This window comes from Prionailurus bengalensis, chromosome A3 (genome assembly GCF_016509475.1).
Source record: "Prionailurus bengalensis isolate Pbe53 chromosome A3, Fcat_Pben_1.1_paternal_pri, whole genome shotgun sequence".
NCBI lineage: Eukaryota > Metazoa > Chordata > Mammalia > Carnivora > Felidae > Prionailurus > Prionailurus bengalensis.
In genome coordinates this window covers 58,915,350-58,936,855 of record NC_057354.1, presented here as the reverse complement: position 1 = coordinate 58,936,855, position 21,506 = coordinate 58,915,350, and the positions used below count along the sequence as shown (strand labels likewise).

General features: G+C 44.1%; 1 protein-coding gene across 4 annotated transcripts in view; it reads right to left on the bottom strand.

The window, feature by feature from the left end:
• Positions 1 to 21,506, bottom strand: part of TBC1D8 (TBC1 domain family member 8) — a 112,379-nt gene that overhangs the window by 62,364 nt on the left and 28,509 nt on the right. For 2 of the 4 annotated variants that reach the window (XM_043603140.1, XM_043603139.1), the window contains exon 2: positions 7,980 to 8,090. In XM_043603140.1, coding sequence (XP_043459075.1) covers positions 7,980 to 8,090 — 111 coding nt within the window. Of the gene's footprint in view, positions 1 to 7,934; positions 8,091 to 21,506 lie in introns of all 4 variants that reach the window. The other 2 variants (XM_043603138.1, XM_043603137.1) reach the window with 1 other exon arrangement.

The window sequence follows — 21,506 nt, the reverse complement described above, 5'->3', positions numbered from 1 at the left end:
GAAGCCAGGGCAACAGCAAGCCCTAAAGTGAGCCCTCAGGTTGCACACAGCTTCGATGGCATGGAGACCAGGGTGACCCCAATCAGACAACACACCCAGGCCAGCAAGACCTGAGGGAGAGGCAGAGCTCTGGGCACCCCAGGGAGTCTGGAGGCTTCTGCTCCCAAGCTCTGCCTTTGTTTTTGATCATTAAGGAATCATTTAATAAAAAGCCATTCACCAAAGTCATCTTATTTTGAAACCCATCGGCCTCGGTCAGTCTCCTCACATCTACTAAAATAGAAGAGATGAAACCAGATGTCTGCGAAGATCCCCTCCAAGGCGGACAAAAGATCCCCTTCTTTTGTCCAACAGGTCGTGCTCTGTGCAGATGTCAGACAATCTGTGAGATGCCAGAGAGAAGTCTGATACCCAGCTTCACAACTTTAAGATTTAATGCAGGTCATATTTATTCTGAAGTATGTCCAGCAACAAATCAGGGCTTAGGTAAGGAGAGACTTCACGGGGAAGAATTATTTCAAGTGGGAGAAACAGGGCCTGTTGCAAGAGAGGCAGGGGGCCATGGCTACCTGGAGAACGCAAGACAGTGTGGTCTGCAAGTGTCTACCCAGGTTAAAAGCATGGGTTTTTAAATAGGACTTTTGACCTTCAATTTACTAAGTCTAAAAGTTACACTCAGGATTTTCTTGCTTTTAAAAATAATTATAAGCAACATCCCTCATGGACAAACATCTTCGGTGAGTTTAATTATTTGAGCATAAGCAAAATTATTTAAACCAGTAGGAGCCTGGTGACAGAAACTCCTCAAATGAAAAGAAGCATTAGCCATGGCATGTCTCAGCCATTTCCGAGTGTATATCCTACACGGAAAACACCAGTTAGTATTATTGAAGGAAATCCCAAGCAACTAAAAACAAATGTGACAACTCATATTGAGTGACCTCAGAGTGTGCACCCAGAGAAAAGTTCTTACTTTCCTCCTGCAGGGCTGCCTCCCAGTTTTTCCTTGAAGTGCACAGTGAGTTCTGTTCTTGAAAAAAGATCTGGCTGGCACTTCCTTTGCTGCCCTGGCACCAAGTTCACCAAGACACTAATCTGATCCACCCTGGAACATTTCCTCCTGTAATAAAATTCTCTCTCCAAAGACAAAGCAAACAGTGATGCAGAATACAAGAAACTAAAACGCCAGCCACGGTCAAGGGCAGAGATAAGAAACATCAGAATGAACACTTGAAGAGAACGTTCTAGAAGGACCTGTGCCTGAGCTACCCAGTGAGGCACTCGATGCAAGATGTGGCCCTAGCAACTTACTAAGCAACTTAGGCCTTGCTTCCTCCCTCTCCAAAGTCAGCAATTATACATACCTATACGTTGTTAAAAGGAACAAATAAGGAAAGTGTGTGAAAGGAAAGTATTTTTTAAGCTGGAAAGCCTAACTGCTGTGATTCTCAATTTTTAAAAACCTATGCCACATATTTTGTTAGCAACACTACCACAGCTTCCTTTAATGGAACTTGGAAATTTCAGTCTTGTATTTGTTTTTCATTTTCCAAATTGAAAATATTAACTAAGTTTTTTCACACTACCCACTTACTCCCTCTCAAGATGCAGGTATGCCTCTGCCCACCCAGGTGGGCACCTCACCCTGGTCTGCTTGAAAATCTCTGTACTCTACTGGTGTAAGATGTGTCATGGCATCGTCATGCCTACCTACTTACCTTTCCCCCATTTTCCTGCTCTCCCTTTCCCTCAAAACCATGGGCCTAGACCTTACTATAAAGGTGAAAACTTTGCACAGCAATAGCACAGAGAGTCACCTACTAACAGGAACACGAAATGATAAATCGCTAACTCACAGCCAGGCATGGCCTGGACTTTTCAACTGCAGGATAAAGTACAGGCTGAGACATCAGATGAGAAACCCCAACAAAGTCTCCTTGCTCTTCCAGGGTCCCCATGAGCTCTTCATGCTTAGGTGTCAATTCAGTCAGGGCTGGAGCCCTAGACCTCTCATCTCCTCCCCCTACTCTTCCCTCCCTCCCCAACCCGGTCTGGGAATTGGCTCCGGGAATTGACTCTCCTGGTTCCCCACACCACGTCCTTTCTTTCTACTCATGCACCAATCATTATATCCAATATCAAAGGGAAAGTAGACATGCAATAGAAGGTTACTCGGTCATAAAAAAAAAAAAAAAAAAAAAAAGGAAATTCTGACACCTGCTGCAACATGGATGAACCCTGAGGACACTATGCTAAGCGAAATAAGCCAGTTACAAAAACACAAATACTGTATGATTCCACTTATATGAGGGACCTAGAGTAGTCAAACTCACAGAGACAGAAAGTATAGTGTATTGGGGAGGGGGCTGGCAGGGAGAGAGGAATGGGGAGGTCGTGCTTAATGGACAGAGTTTCAGCTTGGGAAGATGAAGAATTTCTGGAAATGGACAGTGGAGATGGTTGCATAACAATGTGAATGTACTTAAGGCCACTGAACTGTGCACTTAAAAATGGTGAAGATGGCAAATTTTAGGTTATATATGTTTTGCCACAGTAAAAAAAAAAAAAGCCTTCTTTCTTCTCTTCTTTCTTTCCTTCTCTTTCTTTCTTTCTGTTTTTAAAGAAAGCAAGATCCCTCCTTCGCAAGTTTTTCTACTGTCAATGGTGCTGGTGGCTCATTACAGAGCTCCTGACCCAGGCCCTCACCCAGCCATAGAATTTCCCTGCCATGGCTTCTCAGAAAAGGCCGAGAAGTCTTGTTTGTGACCTCATGTCCCCTCTCTCACTCCTCACATACAGGACACTGACGTGCTGAACCCATCACCTTTTCTGAGTAACCGACTACTTACTCATCCCTAAAGCCAGAGTCCCTACCTGACTGCTTTGGCTTATTTGCACACCTACTATTTGCTGAATACCAGGCTCTATCTACCCTGGACACTGGAGGGTGTCAGTGAGTGAGCAGGTGTTAGTGAGTGAGCAGGACTCTAAGAAAACTTTTATTTTCATTAGAGAGGTAGACAACAAAGAAAGTTGAGTGACAGCACAGGTAAGTGCTGGAGGGGTTCCACCAGCAGAGTGGGGGGAGCGGTTGGCAGGGGGTGTGTGTGGGGTCTCTTGGAGGGGGCATCTGAGCTCCAACCTGAAAGACAGGGCATAGTCCTCCTCACCCTCTTCTAAACAAGTGCTCGTCGCACTCTCATCATGTGTCTTTTATCCAGCGAGGCCAGTAAAGTCCATAAAGCCTTGAAATTCATGGCATGTCAGTTAAAAAATAGTAACAACTTATTGCTTATCTCTTTTAACCACAATCATCCACAGATCTGCTGCCAAATAATATTGCTCACCCATGGCATTCTCTACCTAGCTCTTCTACCTCTGCTTAAAAGCAAATAGAAAAAAAAATTATTCTCAAAAGCTCTCCTATGTCTCCCCATCCTGCCGTGCAAACAGCCGAAATCAAATGAAGATATAAATCGTTCTTGCAGGCCACTCTTCCTGTCCCTGCCCACGTCCTGGTGCCGCCCAGGCCCTTCCTACAGTTCTTGTTTGTGCTTTATCTGAGACTTAAAACCCTGGGCAGGGATCCTTTCTCAATGCTCAAGACACAATAAAATATTAAATATGGTTGAGTCAATATCACAGTGCAGGATGCCCACATAACTCCCAGAAGAGGCCTAAGTATCTAAATCAATACCACAAGCCCAAGCCCCTCCCCATTCTCTCTTCCCTAGTGCCAAGAAAAGCAGCACTGGAAAGAACCGCTGCTTACACAGGGGACCTTCTGTGGGCAATACAGCACAAGAACATGAAGCATCTGTAGACCTGCCATGGGTCAGGTCCAAGGCAAATACTCAGCCAAGTGGAAACTAAAAAAAGCAGATCCTTGAGATCCTGGCTCAAGAGAAAGAATGTTCTAGGAATTCAACCTGCTCGGAACTACACTGCCGGTGGTAGACGGGGTGTGGGGGAAGCAAGCGTAAGCTGCTACAACCTTTATAGCATGCAGTTTGGCAAATATATGTACAGATGGCCTTAGAAAGTACATGCCCCGACACAGAACTTCCTTACTATGTGCTCGTCAAGGGCCTTGCCACCTCTCACCTTCCTAATCCTCGGGCCCACTGGACCTGCCACTTCCAGGTTGCTCTTTGTATCCCCCAGGGCCCTGTAACTCCAGGTGGAGGAAAACTCCCCTCACACACTCACCAAGGAACCCTGACACCAAGCACATGTCTGGTACGTGGCAGTCACCCAACATTTCACGTGAATGGACTTTGAGGATGAAGAAGCATCCTGAAATATTTAAGTGTATGGATGTTCATTTAAGTTTTGAAAATGCTGAAACATCAGAATCAATTAAGTATCTAATAAAGGACTGGATGAGTAAATTAGGCCACAGCCATAAGGCTGAGTGCTGTGCCACCATCTACTCACTGTGGTCTGAAAGTGCTCCGGGAGCCCCAGATGGCTACTGTAGACCTCCCAGGCTACAGAGATGCAGGATCTAAGCAGGGTCCCTGCTCCACAGACTCCCCAGAAGCCAGCCTAGTGAGGAGACCAAACTCCAGATGTTCCCATCAAGAGCTCTAAATCCAGAGCAAGACCAACTCTTTGGCTTGGGGCAGAGTGAGAGGAGAGAGACCAAAAAGAAACTGGAGAAAATCAGAGGATCCTGCGGCCTCACATCCCACATCCCGCCCAGCAGCACACCTGTCCTCTCTGCTCTGTCCCCTAAATACCAGTCAGAAAATCATACAACATTGGTACAAATAACAGTGTCAGTCTTAGCTAACCATGTCCAAGCATGAGCATGTCCAGGGATGCAGAGGAACAGCACAGCAACCAAGCCAACATCTGACAGCAAAAGAGCATCAACAGATGAACAGAAAGTGTTCAAAAGACAGAGACTGTGCCCTAGAAAAAAAAAAAAAACACGGAACCCTCAAAGAAGAAAGGGAAATTCTCACAAATGCTTCATAGTCCAAGACAGTTAAGAACATGACTTCAGTAAAACAAGAGCATGAAGATGAGATGATGAAATTACACATGAAAGGGCGAGCAGACACCTAAGAAAATCATGATCAAAACAACATCGCAAGGGGCACCTGGGTGGCTTAGTCAGCTAAGCGTCCGACTTCAGCTGAGGTCATGATCTCACAGTTTGTGGGTTAGAGCCCTGTGTCAGGCTGTATGTGGACAGCTCAGAGCCTGGAGCCTGCTTTAGATTCTATGTCTTCCTCTCTCTCTGCTCCTCTCCCATTCATGCTTGCTCTCTCTCTCTCTCTCTCTCAAAAATAAACACTAAAAAAATAAAAAATAAATAAAAACACAGCAAGAGGAGGAGGAAGTTAAGCAAAGTGTGGGATCCAGGGCTGAAAACAGAATTATGAACTTGTTGGAAAGGATTATGAACAGCACAGAGGATACAAGTTGAAAAGACAAATCAAGAAAAACAGGAATGAAAAGTAGACAATAGCTTTCCAACATAAAGGATCTTTGAGGCAGGGATTCCAATAAATGGAACATAAAATACATTTTTAAAAATACATATACAGAAGAAAATTTCCTGAAGTGATTAAAGAAATCAATCTACATATTTTTTAAATTTTTTTTCAAGTTTTTAATTTAGTTTTGAGAGAGAGCATGAGTTGGGGAGAGGCAAAGAGAGGGAGACACAGAATCTGAAGCAGGCTGCAGACTCTGAGCTGTCAGCACAGAGCTGTCAGCACAGAGCGGGGTTCGAACTCACAGACCGTGAGATCATGACCTGAGCTGAAGTCAGATGCTTAACCGACTGAGCCACCCAGGCACCCCTCAATCTACATATTTTTTTAATGTTTTTATTTTTATTTTTGAGAGAAAGAGCTTGAGCGGGGGAGGGTAAAAGAGAGACAGAGACACAGAATCTGAAGCAGGCTCTAGGCTCTGAGCTATCAGCACAGAGCCCAACACAGGGCTCAAACTCACGAACTGAGCCAAGTTGGACACTTAACCAACTGAGCCAGGTGCCCCTCAATCTACATACTAAAGGAGCACATCAAGTTCCTGACAATGTGCTCAAAGCAGTAACCAAGGAAGTTACTAAACTACTTAACTTCAAGGGTTAGACAGTTACAGGCCAAGTTGGACACTTAACCAACTGAGCCAGGTGCCCCTCAATCTACATACTAAAGGAGCACATCAATTCCTGACAATGTGCTCAAAGCAGTAACCAAGGAAGTTACTAAACTACTTAACTTCAAGGGTTAGACAGTTACAGGCGCAAAAAAGCACATCACCCACAAGGGGACAAAAAGGAGAGGAAAAAAAAAGGCCACCCTAAGATTTCTCCCATTGCCTCTTTAAATACAGGAAGACTCTGGAGCAATGGCCACTATACTCTAGATGGCTGGAGACTATCACACCCAGCCGAAGTATCATTCAAGTCCAAAGCCAAGGGACAGATACTTACAAATGTGAGACATAACTGGGGTAAGAAAACTGTAATCTAGCCAATCAAGAGATGAGCCAAAATTAAAGATTCGATATTAGGAAAGCCCTACCTGAGTAAAAGCATTAGATCAATTTAAATACAGGACAAAGCCAAAGAACGGTGGACAGCATGGTGGCAGACAGAATGAAAATTATAACGTCAAGTTAATAGTAACACGTTTTTAAATGAAAGGCTGGAGAGAAAGGGGGGGAGCATATGAAGGTTGGAGCATATGAAGGCTGGCATCCTTGTCTTCCAGGCTGGGGAGTCAACACACATGGTCAGAGTTGCAACACTGCTTTAAAAAGCCACAATCCTAACCCTGTGACACTTTCACAAATCTCCTCCCTTAGTCTTAGATGAACCTTTTAGAAAATAAGCTCTCACGTTAAGGAAACATTTTTGAAGTTTCTCTGGTTTTACTTCAGCTTCATGTTTATTGAAATCAAGTAAAAACATAACACTTTTATTATAAAACAGCATTGTCAGATAGATTGCATTTTTACAAAGGTACTTCTGACCATCTTCAAAACTATTGTTGTACCTGTCCTAAATACAGTATAAAGTGGTCTCAATGAGGTGAACCCAGTGTGGCCAGAGGTGGCTTTGGGTGGCTAGGATGTGAGGCGAGAGACATTTTCTTCTTTGAACTTGTCAGAGGTTAATGGATTATACTGAACATGCATCGTGTTTACCATTCGAAACCCAAACCAGAAGCTTCTGTGTGTATTAGCACAGGTACTCAGAAGAGAGACAAGCACTTTGATAAAGGGGTACAGAAGATTTCCTTTTCTTTCTCTCTTACCAATTTAATTTCTAGAAGGTGAACGTTTATGACTCATGTGGTTAAAAAGACACATCTTGCTTTAGTTTTTAATAGAAGGGGCTTCTCAGATGTAATGATTGATTCCCAGCCCCAGAGGTGCTGGAGAGGCAAGTAGAGCATTAGACAGTGCAGGAGGACTGAAATCCCAGAAGAAGAGGACGGCGGGGGGGGGGGGGGGGGGGGGGGGAATTGCAAAATTCCCGTGGGGCGCAGCAGTCCAGTAATGCAGCACAAATGTGGAACAAGGGGGTGAAGACTACCCTAAGTCAGACACAGCCCTCAGTCGCCCCCCCACCCCCATGCCTTGTACCATTACGATAGGTGCACTTGCCCAGGAAGGCATTCGTTATGTCAGAAACAAGATTCAGGAAAAAAGGGTTCCATTCATACTCAACAATATACAGCACCCTGGAACAGCACACCACGCAAAAGCCTGGCATGCCCAAGCTAAGGTGCCCAAGCTTGTAGCCTTTATGTGCTTTTGATGGGTGAAAAAAAAGAAAAGAAAAAAAAAAGAACTCATAAAAGCAGATGAGTTTCTAAAAGGAGTTACCTTCAAGCTTCACCAACATGCAGATACTCAGCATGCTTAGACCTTAAGGTTTGGAATGTTCCAACTGGAACAAAACTCACCAGTGGCTATGGCCCAGTAAACGTCTGATCCACTCAGTAACTCACCACATGCTATGGGAGAATAAACCTGGGACCCAGGCACTTGAAGCAGAATTCGAAATGGAGCGACCCGTGCATTGGAATCCAGCACTGCATCCAGAGCACCTACCAGGCGACCTTCAAAAGAAAAAAGAAAGTGCACCACTGAGCACAGAGACTGACCAGCTGCCCACTCCCTGCAAAACAAGGCAGTTCGCTTTGTGTCTAGACTTGACACCAGAAGGCAGCAGGCTCACGTCCAGTTCTTCAACTCACCTCACAAGAGCCTGAGCTCCAGGAGGCCCAAGGCTCTGGCTGCCTAGTACCACTCACCCAGCATCTGGAATAGGGCCTGACATTAACAGGCACCCAGTACAGATTTGCAGAATCCAACAACCACGGGAACAAGGGGCCTTGAACAAGTCACCTAACCTAGCTAAGTGTTTCCTTTCCTCAGCATCTCAATTACAGAGGCAACACAACTCAATAAATAAGAGCTGGAAATATGGAGTCAGAATGTCTGACTCAAGTCTCAGTTTCCCAACTTTTAAGCTGTGTGACACTGGGCAAGTTACTTAACCTCTCTGTGCCTTGGTCTCATTTGTAAAAGGGAATTATCACAGTATATCTACCTTATAGGGTAATTGTGAGAATTAATGTATGCAACATTCAAAGTTCTTAGACTATTGCCTGGCTGTAAAAACTACCGTTATTATATCATATCCTCAAAGGTAGAAAAATAACCCCTGCCCGCTCCAGAAGGGGACCGTGAGAAGCAAATAAAATATTGAAGTCCTTCACAGACCATAAAGCACACAAAGTAAAGGTCTATCACTCTGTTGTAATGAATATCATCATGAATCAACAGCAAACACACACACACACCCACACACCAGGTGGCAGACGATTTCGTATTGTCCCATTACTCGTTTGCCAGGGTTCTGCACTGTAGAGTTACTCCTTTTTCCCTTTGTAATTAACAAGTATTCTGTGAAGTTCTTTGAAACTGCATTCCTCCTTAAATTTAACTTATTTATTTCTAGCAGTATGGTTTCATGTTTCCCTACCTTATCCAATCTAGTATTACGATTATTTTGATGTTCACGTTGTCTCTGACTTGGCCAGTAGGTACCCCTTCAAGCTGGCTTCTGTGTCCTTTGGACGTGTCCCCATTATTCTACTTTCTGGCAAATAATCCAAGTTCACCCTTTATTCTTCCTGCTCTAGCCCTGGCATCAGCCATTTCTCCAAGAAGCCTGGTTCCTTTAGTGAAGAATGGTATTTAAAAGCCAAGGTCTGGGAGCCAAGTACACTTACTGCTGTGGGGGTGCTTGCTCCCAGAACCTTTCAGTGGACAGAGCTTGGACTGTACATATATGTACATATGTATGGGTACATGTTTATGTATGTATACACACATATACTCATTGACATTTTCATTTTTATACTGATTTTATACATAAAAACTTCCAATTATGATCCAATACCAGCACTGCGATCAAATACCAGGGTCATTCCAGTTTCTTTCCATATTTGCAACTCTCTTCTCCAACATGAGGAACCTGGCTTCCATTATTCTTAATATATTTACTTATCTGATCAATTCTACCCCCTTTCTGACAGATGCCCTCTTTACCTTATCTAGGCTCCAACTGACCATCCACCCCACCCATACAATTACCTTGATCTGTCCCCATTAACAGCTTTAGGGAAAGAAGGAAGGGTGCCTGAGTTTTTATAGCAATTATTCCTTAGGCTGCTCAGAATTTTTGTCTTACTGGTTTGTTTGCACAGAGAGAGAGCACACATGTGCGTGAGCCAGGGAGAGGGACGGAAGTAGAGAGAGAATCTTAAGCAGCCTCCACACTCAGTGCGGAGTGGGGCTTGATCCCGTGACCCTGGTATCATGACCTGAGCTGAAATTAAGAGTCGGATGCTCTAATGGACTGAGCCACCCAGGCGCCCCTCACTGGTTTCCTCTTGACTTACATGTAATTGAGAGGGCCTGAAAGCTGTCAGCTAAATAAAGGGGCTGCTACTTTAACACAGAACTTGCACAGCTGCTTAGGGGAGCTCTGTGATCAAAAGCACAGGTCGGGGGCACCTGCGTGGCTCAGTCACTTAAGCAACTCTTGATCTCAGCTCAGGTCATGATCTCATGGCTTGTAAATTCGAGCCCCACATTGGACTCTGCATTGGGGGCATGAGTCTGCTTGGGATTCTGGATCTCCCTCTCTCTGCCCCTTCCCCACTTGTACTCTCTCTCACATGCAAATTAAAAAATGAAACTTAAAAAAAACCATGGGCAGGAAGGCAGGACAGGGTAAAGATTAAGCCGTATTTGTGTAAGATTGATAAAACATTTTTGCCTGTCAAAGCTTGGAGGGGGTTAGTGATAGGGAAAAGGTGCTAAAAAAAAAAAACCGACCCATCCCACATGCAGACCCAGTACTTCCCAATTTAAGAGATCTGTTGTAGAACCCCTATCTAGTTTGCTAATAAGTAAAACCTGAGCAACAAAAGGAGGAAGTGAGAAGGGTGGGCAATGACTTGGTGTCACCATAACTCAGAAGCAGTCTCTCTGATCGGAAACCGTGATTTTTTTTTCTCTTCAAGACTCAGGAGCTTTTGCAATGGTCAGGATGTTTTATACCAACACAACCAACCTGGTAGGAAGGTGGGGAGGACAACAAGGAAGCAAAGAGGGGACTTCTAGTTTCAGCTCCCCCGCGCAAAGAATTTGAAGTCCTCACTCCCATCCCAATGATAAGAAGCTGAGCAAATTGAATATCCGCGGCTTTTCTGGGACCCATCAGAGACTTAAGGGCACAGGTCAAAATCATAACCCAGAAATCTGGAGAGAGGGGACAATCCAAAGTCACAGCCCAGATCACTCACCTGAAGCAGAAGCCGCTGGGGCCATCAACTGATAGAACACTTCAATAAGGTTTTGACAAATTGCTGAGAGGCTGTGTATGGACTAGCAGGAGAGTAGGAGACTCCTGATGGCCACAGTTTTAGGTTTTACCTGTACAGGTTTTACTACCAGGTTCTCGCTATGAAGAGCGAGGAAAAACCTCTCCTGATCTCCCAGAACATTCTCCACAACAGGGGCCTGCTCTCCGGCAGGGATGGAGACTCTCCAGAACCTTATCCCAGCTGGGGGAAGGGCGTTTCTGGGAATCCAGCCCCCTTCAGCCTTCTGGTCTCACCTGGTGAAGGGGGAGGGGTCAGGGTAAGGGAGGCGTCCAAGAAACACTGTCCAGAGCACATCCCAGGGACACAGACCCACTGAAAGACCAAGATTCTTTAATAAGACTTACAGGGTGCTTCTTCTCCCCATACTTTACCACCACATCAACAGGTTCTGGCATAATGACACTGGGAAGGACTGGAAGACTCTCAGACTCCATGTGAGGAGCTCAAGTTTCTGTATTTTTTTAAATGTCTTTAAGCAAGCTCTAAGGCCAATGTGCACCTTGAACTCATGACTCTGAGATCAAGAGTCGCATGCTCTACCAACTGAGCCAGCCAGGCGCCCCGGAGCTCATTCTTAAAAGAAGCCCAAAGACAGAGAGAGAGACCAAGGCAAGGACACCTGAGGAATCTGAAAACCTTGGGCATCTGTGGCTACAGCAAACCAACAGCCCAAGTCCTAGACAAAATAACATAAAACTCACACTAAAGAACTATTTCTTCAGTTCTTGTTTCTCCTTACATTATGCCTGGCTTTCAAAAACAATGACAAAGAATGCTGAAAGGCAAGAAAACACAGTCTGAAGAGACAAAGCAAACATCAGAATGAGCCTCATGCCTGACTCAGAAAACATACCTGACCAGTACTATCAGAACTATCAAAGTCACTAAAAACCAGGGAGGTCTGAGAAACGGTCACAGCCAAGATGACAACTAAATGTGAGGTGTATCCTGAGAGGGATCCTGGGTAATTAAAAGGCCAGCAAAATCTGAATAAAACACAGACTTTAGGGGGTGCCTGGGTGGCCGAGTCAGTTAAGCGTCCGAGTTCGGCTCAGGTTATGATCTCACGGTCTGTGAGTTTGAGCCCCGCGTCGGGCTCTGTGCTGACAGCTCTGACCTTGGAGTCTGTTTCAGATTCTGTGTCCCTCTCTCTCTGCCCCTCCCCCACTCAGGCTCCATCTCTCTCTGTCTCAAAAATAAACATTAATTTTTTTTTTAAAAACACCGACTTTATGGGGCGCCTGGGTGGCTCAGTCGGTTGAGCGTCCGACTTCGCTCAGGTCACGATCTCATGGTCCATGAGTTCGAGCCCCGCATCAGGCTCTGTGCTGACAGCTCAGAGTCTGGAGCCTGCTTCAGATTCTGTGTCTCCCTCTCTCTCTGGCCCTCCCCCCATTCATGCTCTGTCTCTGTCTCAAAAATAAATAAATGTTAAAAAATATTAAAAAATAAAATAAAATAAATAAAATAAAAACACCGACTTTAGTTAACAATCACTGTCTTTATGTTCTACCACTGCTGTGACAAGTTAGTACAAACACAATAGCTTAAAAGAAGCAAATTTATTACCTTATAGTTCTGTAGGTCAGAAGTTTGATACAGATCTCACTGAGCTAAAGTCAAAGTGTCAACAGCCTCCTTTCTGGAGCCTCAAGGTGAGAACCCTTTTCCTTGCCTTTTCCAGCTCCGAATGGCCGCAGCTCCCTCACTTAGTTCTCGGTCCCCTCCTCCATCTTCAAAGCCAGCAACACCAGGATGAGTTCCTCTTCCAGTTTTAAAAACCCCTGTGATCACATTGGGCCCCCCGAGATAATCCAAACTCATCTCCCTATATTCAAGTCCACTGATTAGCAACCCAATTAATTCTATCCACATCCTTTAATTCCCCTTTGCCATGGAACCTCACACAGTCGCAGGCTTGCAGCATTATTCTGCCTACCACCATAATCCATCAGTACCAGTTCATTCGTTGTAACAAATACACCATGCTAATATGTCAATAGGAGAAACTGGGTGTGGGGTATATGAGACCTCCCTATACTACCTTCACAGTGTTTCTGTAAATCTAAAACTGTTCTAAAAAATAAAGTTTAGTTTTTTTTAAAAAGTGACAAGGGGAGTGAGTCAGTGTCCGCCTGCAGACAAGGGCCCTCCACTCCACATCTGCGCAAATTCAGACTGCCCCTGCAGGATCCCCAGGAGCGGGCAGGGGCTCTGAATCTGGGGTAAACCAGAGCACTCAGGGTGGAACCAACCAAAGCATGAACACAAAAGCAGCAGACCAGGGTCCAATATGGCAGAGAAGACGCACAAGTGGGAGACAGATCAGTGAGAGTCCTCAGTAGGAAAACCAAAAGGAGAAACGAAACATCTGGAAGAAAAAAGCATCCTTAAATCTCTGCTAAATGGTGAAGGAATGGTTAGCGTGGCAAAGAAATCATTCAAAGTCATTAGAAAATAGGGTATGATGTCCACAAATTTCAAATGGGTCAAAGACAAAAATATATACACACATACATATCAATAAGGTAAATAGATGGCAAAATGTTTACGCATAGCTCCTAACAGGGTATGCAGCCCCACTTATCTTTTTATAAGGAAGCTGACGACAACTCACATGGATGGCTCTGAGGCAGTATTTATTTGGCAGACTCAGGCTCATTAAAAAGAAAAAATACTCAAGTCTGTTTTCTCATTAATCCTCATGGCCACCTTTGGAGGGAGGGATGAAGTGGCTAAAGCTCTGAGCACTAAGGACTGGGCCCTCCCCAGCTCCAGCTCCAAAACAGGCCTCTTCCCCTGCTCTAGGGCTGTTTAAAGACAGGGGTGCCTGGGTGGCTCAGTGGTTAAGTGTCAGACTTCAGCTCAGGTCATGATCTCGCGGTTCCTGAGTTTGAGCCCCACATCTGGCTCTCTGCTGTCAGCGCAGAGCCTGCTTGGGATCCTCTTGTCCCCATCTTTCTCTGCCCCTCTCCCACTCATGCGCGCTCTCTCTCTCTCTCTCTCTCTCAAAAATAAACATTAAAAAAAATTGAAAGACAGGGTAACAATTATTTTCAGAAATGCTCCACCATCCACAAACCTACACTTCTAACTACATTCAGACTGACTTTGCTCTCCCAAGCCCCGACTGGCTGAGTCTTGGCTCTGTCTCCAGGAACAAATCCCCCCAAATGCAGGGCAGCTCGCATGGAGCATTCTGGTCTGCCTTCTGTGGCAGCTCCATATGGCTTGTCTGGCTCTACAGGAAAACCCTCCTGGCGGCACAGTGAGTGCAACACTCCTATTTTTAGGCTATTAGAATAACAACTCTGGCGGAGATAGATGTCAAGTGACAAGTTTTATAATTAGGGCCCAAAAGGGGCCTATGAATAATTTGCTTCTAAGTGATAATGCTGCAAATCTTTCATTCTGGCTGGATTTCATGCACATGGGTGGTACCGAGTTTAAGACGAAATGGCAGCTACTGACATGGAACAAACAAGGACACTTGGAGAAGCCTTCCCACTGCCTCCTGGTTTATATAACAACCTCTGTGTCGGGCCTGGGACTTAACCACAGGCAGCAGTGACAAACTGCTCTGCTCTCACCAGTAACAACACCCTCGCATAGTAAAACCCATTTAAAACACAGCAACACCCAACCCCCACAGAAAGCATTTTAAGGAAAGCAAAAAAACAGAAAACAGTCTATTTTTTACCCCATGCACTGAAGAAAGCAGGTCTCCCTAATGGCTTTGGGCTTAGAATAGACCTCAGCAGCCCCATGACAAAAAAAAAAAAAAATTCTTTCACTCCAGTAAAAAGCTTCTCATCATTATACCTAAGCCATCGATGTGATGGCACACCCACAGTGCACCACAGCTCAACACCATAATCCACAGTTGGGAAACTAATTTGGTCTCAAGGTCTGTCTTCACGTTAGGGCTGTTTGGTTTGGCTGGTATTGCTGTTTTGGAGACTTAGGGGAAAAGGCAAATAAAGAGCGAGAATAAAGGAAAAAAAACTTTTATTTGTGAAAAGTAATAAATAACGTAAAAGATCACGTGAAGTCCTTTCTACTAGGCTTGAAAAGAAGATAAATGTTGGGGATATTTGCATTCCCAGTGAGAAAGCTCTACCTATTCAAAGTAAAATTCATAATCCAAATTACCAGACTCTGACTTTTTTCTACAAAGCATTTTATATAATTCAATATACCTCTCAGTGTGAGTCCCTTATGATTCCCACAAATCTCCGCGAAACCGAGAGATGATGGTGCAATTTTCAGAGTGCAGTCAATTGATGGGCAAAGCCACAGGGTAACTGAATCACGCGGGAAGCTCGGGAGCCGGCCACCTGATGAGCTCAACTTTTTAACGAAGTGCCTAACACAGCAGCCACGTGCCCATCGTGGTGACAGGATGAGCCTGCCAAATCCACAACACAAGTCGGAGCAAGCACAGGTCCGGAGGAGAGCTTCAAGGGCACCACAAGGGAGGGATTCTGGTCCCAGTTCTCGAGAACAGGACAGGCAGCCACCATGCCCTCACCTGCATGCTGCATTCCAGTCCCATGGGGACAAGGACAGCCACACAACGAACCTAGGCTTTCCCAGGAAACCAAGAGAGGATGGTGGGTACAGTGGGTAGCTCTGATCAGCCAAGAGGAGTTACAAGTGCAGACCATTCGGTCCTGTTCTCACTGGAATTAAGGGACTCTTAAAGAATCCTTTTTGCCTTCACTCCAAAGCTGTGAAAATTCTTCAGTGGGAACAGAGTTTGTTTTCCAAGATGAGAGTCCTGGGGATGGACAGTGGTGATGGTTGCATAACAATGTGAACTGTACAATTAATACCACTGAGCTGTATGCTTAAAAATGGTCCAGATGGTCAATTTTATGTTACGTGTATTTTACCACAATTTAAAGAAAAAGCATGACAATTCTAATGATCAGAAATGTCCACAGTGGGGCTCCTAAAGTAAATATAAAAACAATTTTCCTAACTCCATTCCCCAAGTGATAAATCATAAACGCATGTGAACACAAATGCACTCCGGGTCCACACTGCTGAACTCTGACACGTTCTTCTAGTGGCTCCATAAATAATTCTTGGATGGGAACCAAGCTGCCTGCTTTGGCTCAGACCGAACATAAGGATCCTGTCATAGTGAACCTCCAAACAGGGTGACGTAATGCTCGAAGTGCCTGACAACAAGAATCCTACACAAAACACCATCATGACAGCCAGTTCCAAACATAGTGACTTCCCTGCCTTAACAGACACATGTTGCCGTGGATATAATGAACACTGTCTTGAAAATTCTCCATCATTTCCATCCACTTGACCATCCATTTATCTGGTCTTCTGGCATGATGATTACGTAAAGCAATTAGGATTAAATCCTTATAGTACAGGGATGATCCAAGGCTATAAAATAAGAGGTAAGGGGTACAGTAACAAAGAAGTTGACCTGAAGGCCTGATACCATCTCTAAATGAAACACCAGCTGCTAGGGGCATCCATAATGGATGGGGATGGGTACCTGTTCCACCTCTACTGCCAAGCCCAGCACAATCCAGGATTGCCCATAGCTCTTCCCTGGACACTAATATGTCACTTTTGGCCACTCCCAATGGCTATGAAATGGGACCCAAGTGCTCTAGGACCACCTGCTCACCATCCTGATGGTTCTAGCCCCGTGCTAACCTGTCCTTCCCATTCTGTTCAGCTCTTTCCAGATACTTGTCACCCTTTTTTTTTTACCTACAAAAAGGTATACATAATTAATGTATGAGTTTGAAGTATGCACCCATGAAACCATCACCATAATCTATGCCATAAATATATCCATCGCCTCCAAAAGCTTCCTCCCGCTCTCTTATAATTATTAATATATAACACTGTGATAAGAACATTTAGCATAATATCTACCCTTTTAGCAAATATTTAAGTATAAATATTGTTAAGTACAGGCATTATGCTATATACTGGACCTCTAGGACATGCTCATCTTGTGTAACTGAAACTCTGTACCCTTTGACTAGTTCCTCCCCATTCTCTCCTCCCTCTAGCCCCTAGCACCACCATTCCATTCTCTGCTTCCATACGTTTCACTATTTTAGACTCATCACAGAAGTGGTATTATGTAGAATTTGTCCTTCTGTGACTGGCTTATTTCACTCCGCAAAATGTCCTCAAGTCACCCACACTGTTGAAATGGCAGGATTCCCTTCTCTTTCAAGGTACTCACTTTAATCCTGAAACTTCCTCCCTTAGATTCCAGGAACCCCTAACCAATAAAGACTAGAACCATCCCCTAACCCAGGAAGCCTAGAAAAACAAGTCACAGGAGCGCCTGGGTGGTTCAGTCAGTTGGGCATCCGACTTGATTTTTGCTCAGGTCATGATCTCACAGTTCATGAGATCGAGCCCCGAGTCAGGCTTTGCACTGACAGTATGCAGCCTGCTTGAGATTCTCTCCCTCTCTCTCTGCCCCCTGCATTGATAAATAAATAAATAAACTTAAAAAAGAAAAAAGAAAAAAGTCACAAAATTATGTTATACTGACCCTGGTGTATTCAAATGTAACAGAAGCAAACTATATCCCCTTGCCTGTTTCACCTTCCTCAAAAGAACCAAAATCCTTTGACAAAACATCTCTGAACTCTCAATTTTGTTGAGAAACTATCTGCTTGGGCCAAAGTCCTTAAACAGCCTAGAGCACTCGGGTACCTGCAGACTTTAACAGCAGACTTCCTGTTTGGGACTTATTAATTTATCACTTTTGACATCCCGTGTTTAACAAGCCCAATGGGTATTGCCTGTACTCCCAAAATCACATTAAGGGAACCAATTATGAAGAATATCTTTTCCCAAAATCTTTCCTAAAATAATGAAGTTTGGTCTCAATTTGCCCTTCTAAAGCAGTTTGGTTTTTTTTTTTTTCCTTGATTACAAAATAAATACATTCTTATTGTAAGACATTTTGGGAAATATATAAAACCACAAAGAACATTTACCTCACATCTTGCCCCTTCACAATAACTCTTGGTACATGTCCCTAAGGCCTTTTTTCTAACTAGTCACAGATAAAGACTATTCCATTCCCACATTGAAGATTTTGAAGAAAGGAAGTAAAAAACAAGGCTGAGCATGAAGTTCAAAGAATTGTCCTTTCCTGCTCAGAGGCAGTTGCAGAAAGGCTGTTAAACTTGTTCAACAAGACTCATGTGTGGTGCACAAACCAGTTTACCAGCCAAATTTCATTAAGTGCAGCCTGCTGCCTGATAGCACCTTATACTGTTACAGTCACAACCACCTTGCCAACCACACTTTTGTTTAATGGCCCTGTACATAATTAAAGGCAGGAAATGGAGCTTAGAGGCATTCAAGAATCACAGAAAAATAAATAAATAAGGTAAGGCAATAGTACCTCCTTTGCAAAATGGAAATCAATGTGAGAGTCAAAAGGGTCAGTGAAGCAAAACATTTCCACAGACTCAAGTTCAAAATGAAAGACAGTACTTCACTGGATTCCAGCTCCTCACATGGAAAGAGCCCCCTGGGAGCCTGTAAAACTGCAAGCCAGTCTTAAAAGGGATGAGTCTGCCTGTTTCATCAAGCTTACCAGCTACATGTATTTCAATACAGCAACTCACATGCAATTGTTGAGACACTTTTAGTGAACACCTACTATGTGTGCAACACACTTTAGCTTGGTTAATCCTTCCCCAGAGGTATTGCCATCATTTCTAAAGTGCAGCCAGTGAAGCCACAGTGGGTTCCATTCATCTTGAGAGTGTGCAGGTATACCAAAAGAGGTCAAGCTTGGCACGCCAGTGTTTGGCACAATTGTTTACAATACTCTTTACTACCTTTGCAATAAAGCCCATATTTCTGACTTTGGTTTCAACATTTCTGTCCTTGATAACAAAAGAGCCTTTTTAGGCATCAAATTACAACTAATTTGCTATAATTAAATGTTAGATGTTTACCACCTACAGAAGTTTCTCACTTTATAAATAAACAAATAAACAAACACACACACATTTTTTTTTAAGTAGGCTTCACGATCAGCACAGAGTCCAACATGGAGCCCAACTGCAGAGCCCGACACGGGGCTTGAACTCGTGACCCTGAAATCAAGACCTGAGCCAGACACTTGATTGAGCCACCCAGGCACTCCAGAAGTTTCTTACTTTAAATGCATGTATAGGGGCGCCTGGGTGGCGCATTCGGTTAAGCGTCCGACTTCAGCCAGGTCACGATCTCGCGGTCCGTGAGTTCGAGCCCCGCGTCGGGCTCTGGGCTGATGGCTCAGAGCCTGGAGCCTGTTTCTGATTCTGTGTCTTCCTCTCTCTCTGCCCCTCCCCCGTTCATGCTCTGTCTCTCTCTGTCCCAAAAATAAATAAACGTTGAAATAAATAAATAAATAAATAAATAAATAAATAAGGGTTAAATGCATGCAAGGGTTAGATGCGCGTATAAAGGGTTACAAGGGGAAAGGCAGGGATCCTTTATCCGTTCCCAACACCTGGTGTACCTGGCTCCTGGTATGCCTTTAATAAATATTTGCTTAACAAATCCTCTGAATAAAATAAAACCAAAGAACAGAGTTAAGTTCACTTGAAAGAAATTAGTTTTCCATAAGCTACAAGTAGCTGGAGTTTTGCTCCCTGTGGATTCTGATCTTGAAATCCGATTACTCAAAGTCTGCCATCTGTCATTCTCTTTCAGAGACTTGCAACATATCAACAATTGCATGGTTCTGTTACAGAACTCCACTAATCTTGTCTCAGACTAGGCAGGAGGTAAGTGTTTCAGTAACTAAATTTATCTCAGGGATTAAGTAGATTTTCTTATTTTTGTGTTGTGTTTTGTTGTTAGAAGAAAGCACACAGCACAGAAGTCCCAGCCTGTACTAAATATGTACCCTGCTTAGCCCTCCCTTCTATAGGGTCAAACAGATGGGAATTTAACCATTAATTCAGGAAAGGCTGGAAAAAAAAAAAAAAAAACAGGACAACAGGGCAAGCTAGAGAGTAAGGAGAATAGCCTATCTCCCCAAGAACAGGTGTTCCATCCCATGGAAATAAGGAAGTGAATTTACTCCTATGACCCATGGCCTGCCTTCCCCATCAGGTGACACTACTATAGACCCAGTCTGTAACAAGCTGCCAGTTAGCACATCTCACAGAACCTGTTGCCATCTTCAGGTCCTAAGAAAGCTTTGGACCAGGGCTTAGCCATAGTGCGGGTCAAGATAGTGTCCAAGGAAGAATCAGGGAAGAAAAGGACAGCGAATAAAATGACAGCTTGCCCCTGTCTCTACAGCCATCACACATCATAGTAACAGTGGTCACCTAACCCTTTTAAAAAACGTTTCTTTCTGAACCCAAGACGCACATCTACCAATGTCCATGGGTGGAGAACCTGTGGGGAAAAGCAAAGTTGGAGCCAGTAATTAGGAAAAAAATCAAATAAAATTAAATTTTAATAAGATGGAATAGAGAAGCCTTAGCAGCTGCAATTTACTCTCTCAGACTCATGGGCAACGTTTTATTACAAGAGTTTTCTACTGGGAATTCTGATCTTGAAATCTGACTGTTCAAAGCCTTCCTCACTTAGGAAAAGCTGCAGCAGCCTTCAAGACCCTGGATCCTTGCAACAAGCCAGCAGTTGTTGGCAAAACACTCTGACATTTATTCTGCGGACATACACCCCGTAGTAATGATGGAACCAGGACATCTCATGACCTGGCTCTTCCATTCAGAGCACTTTTGTGCCAGAGAACCTGGCCACCAGTAGAAACTGGGTTAAGTCCTTATCACATAAGGCCGAGGACATAAGAAGATCCCAAGAGACAAGCAACTTTCAGCAGGCTGTTGGGTAGCCAAGATCTAAAAGTCTTCTCTTTATACCATTTAGGAGGATTTTAAGTTGTTAGAGCAGTAAGAATGGAAATAAAAATAAATATATGAAAAATCCCCACTGAATCCCACCGGATCAACAAATCAAACTAACTTCATATTTCTGGGCTTCCTTCTAACAAAAGGATGATATTGATTTCATGCAGAAAGGTGAAAAGAGTGGCAAAGTAGTAGCCCAGTACTCACCCTTCAGTTGGTCTAAACTAGGGAAGTCATATATTCAGGAGTGCCAAAGACCTGGGTTCAAATCCTGACTCTGTCCCTTATTAGTCGTGAGGCGTCCTCACCTCCCTCAGTCTCTGCTCCCTCATCTGTCCAGTGAGGTCCACATGGATCTTGAAACATGTGCAGAGTACCTGGACCAGACAGCTGTTACAGACTGAGTTGTATCTTCCAAAAAAAGATGCTGAAATCCCAACCTCCAGCTCCTCATGACTTAGAGTCTCTGTAGATGTCATTAGTTGAAATAAGGTCATACTGGGGTAATCTAATATGACTGGTGTCCACATGAGAAGACACACAGGGAGAACGCCATGTGATACTGAAGCCACAGATTGGAGCTGCACAGCTGCAGGGAATCCCAAAGATTTCCAGCCATCATGAGAAGCAAGGAAGAGGCAAGAAAGGATTCCCCTACAGGTGTCGGGGAGCATGGCCCATGAAC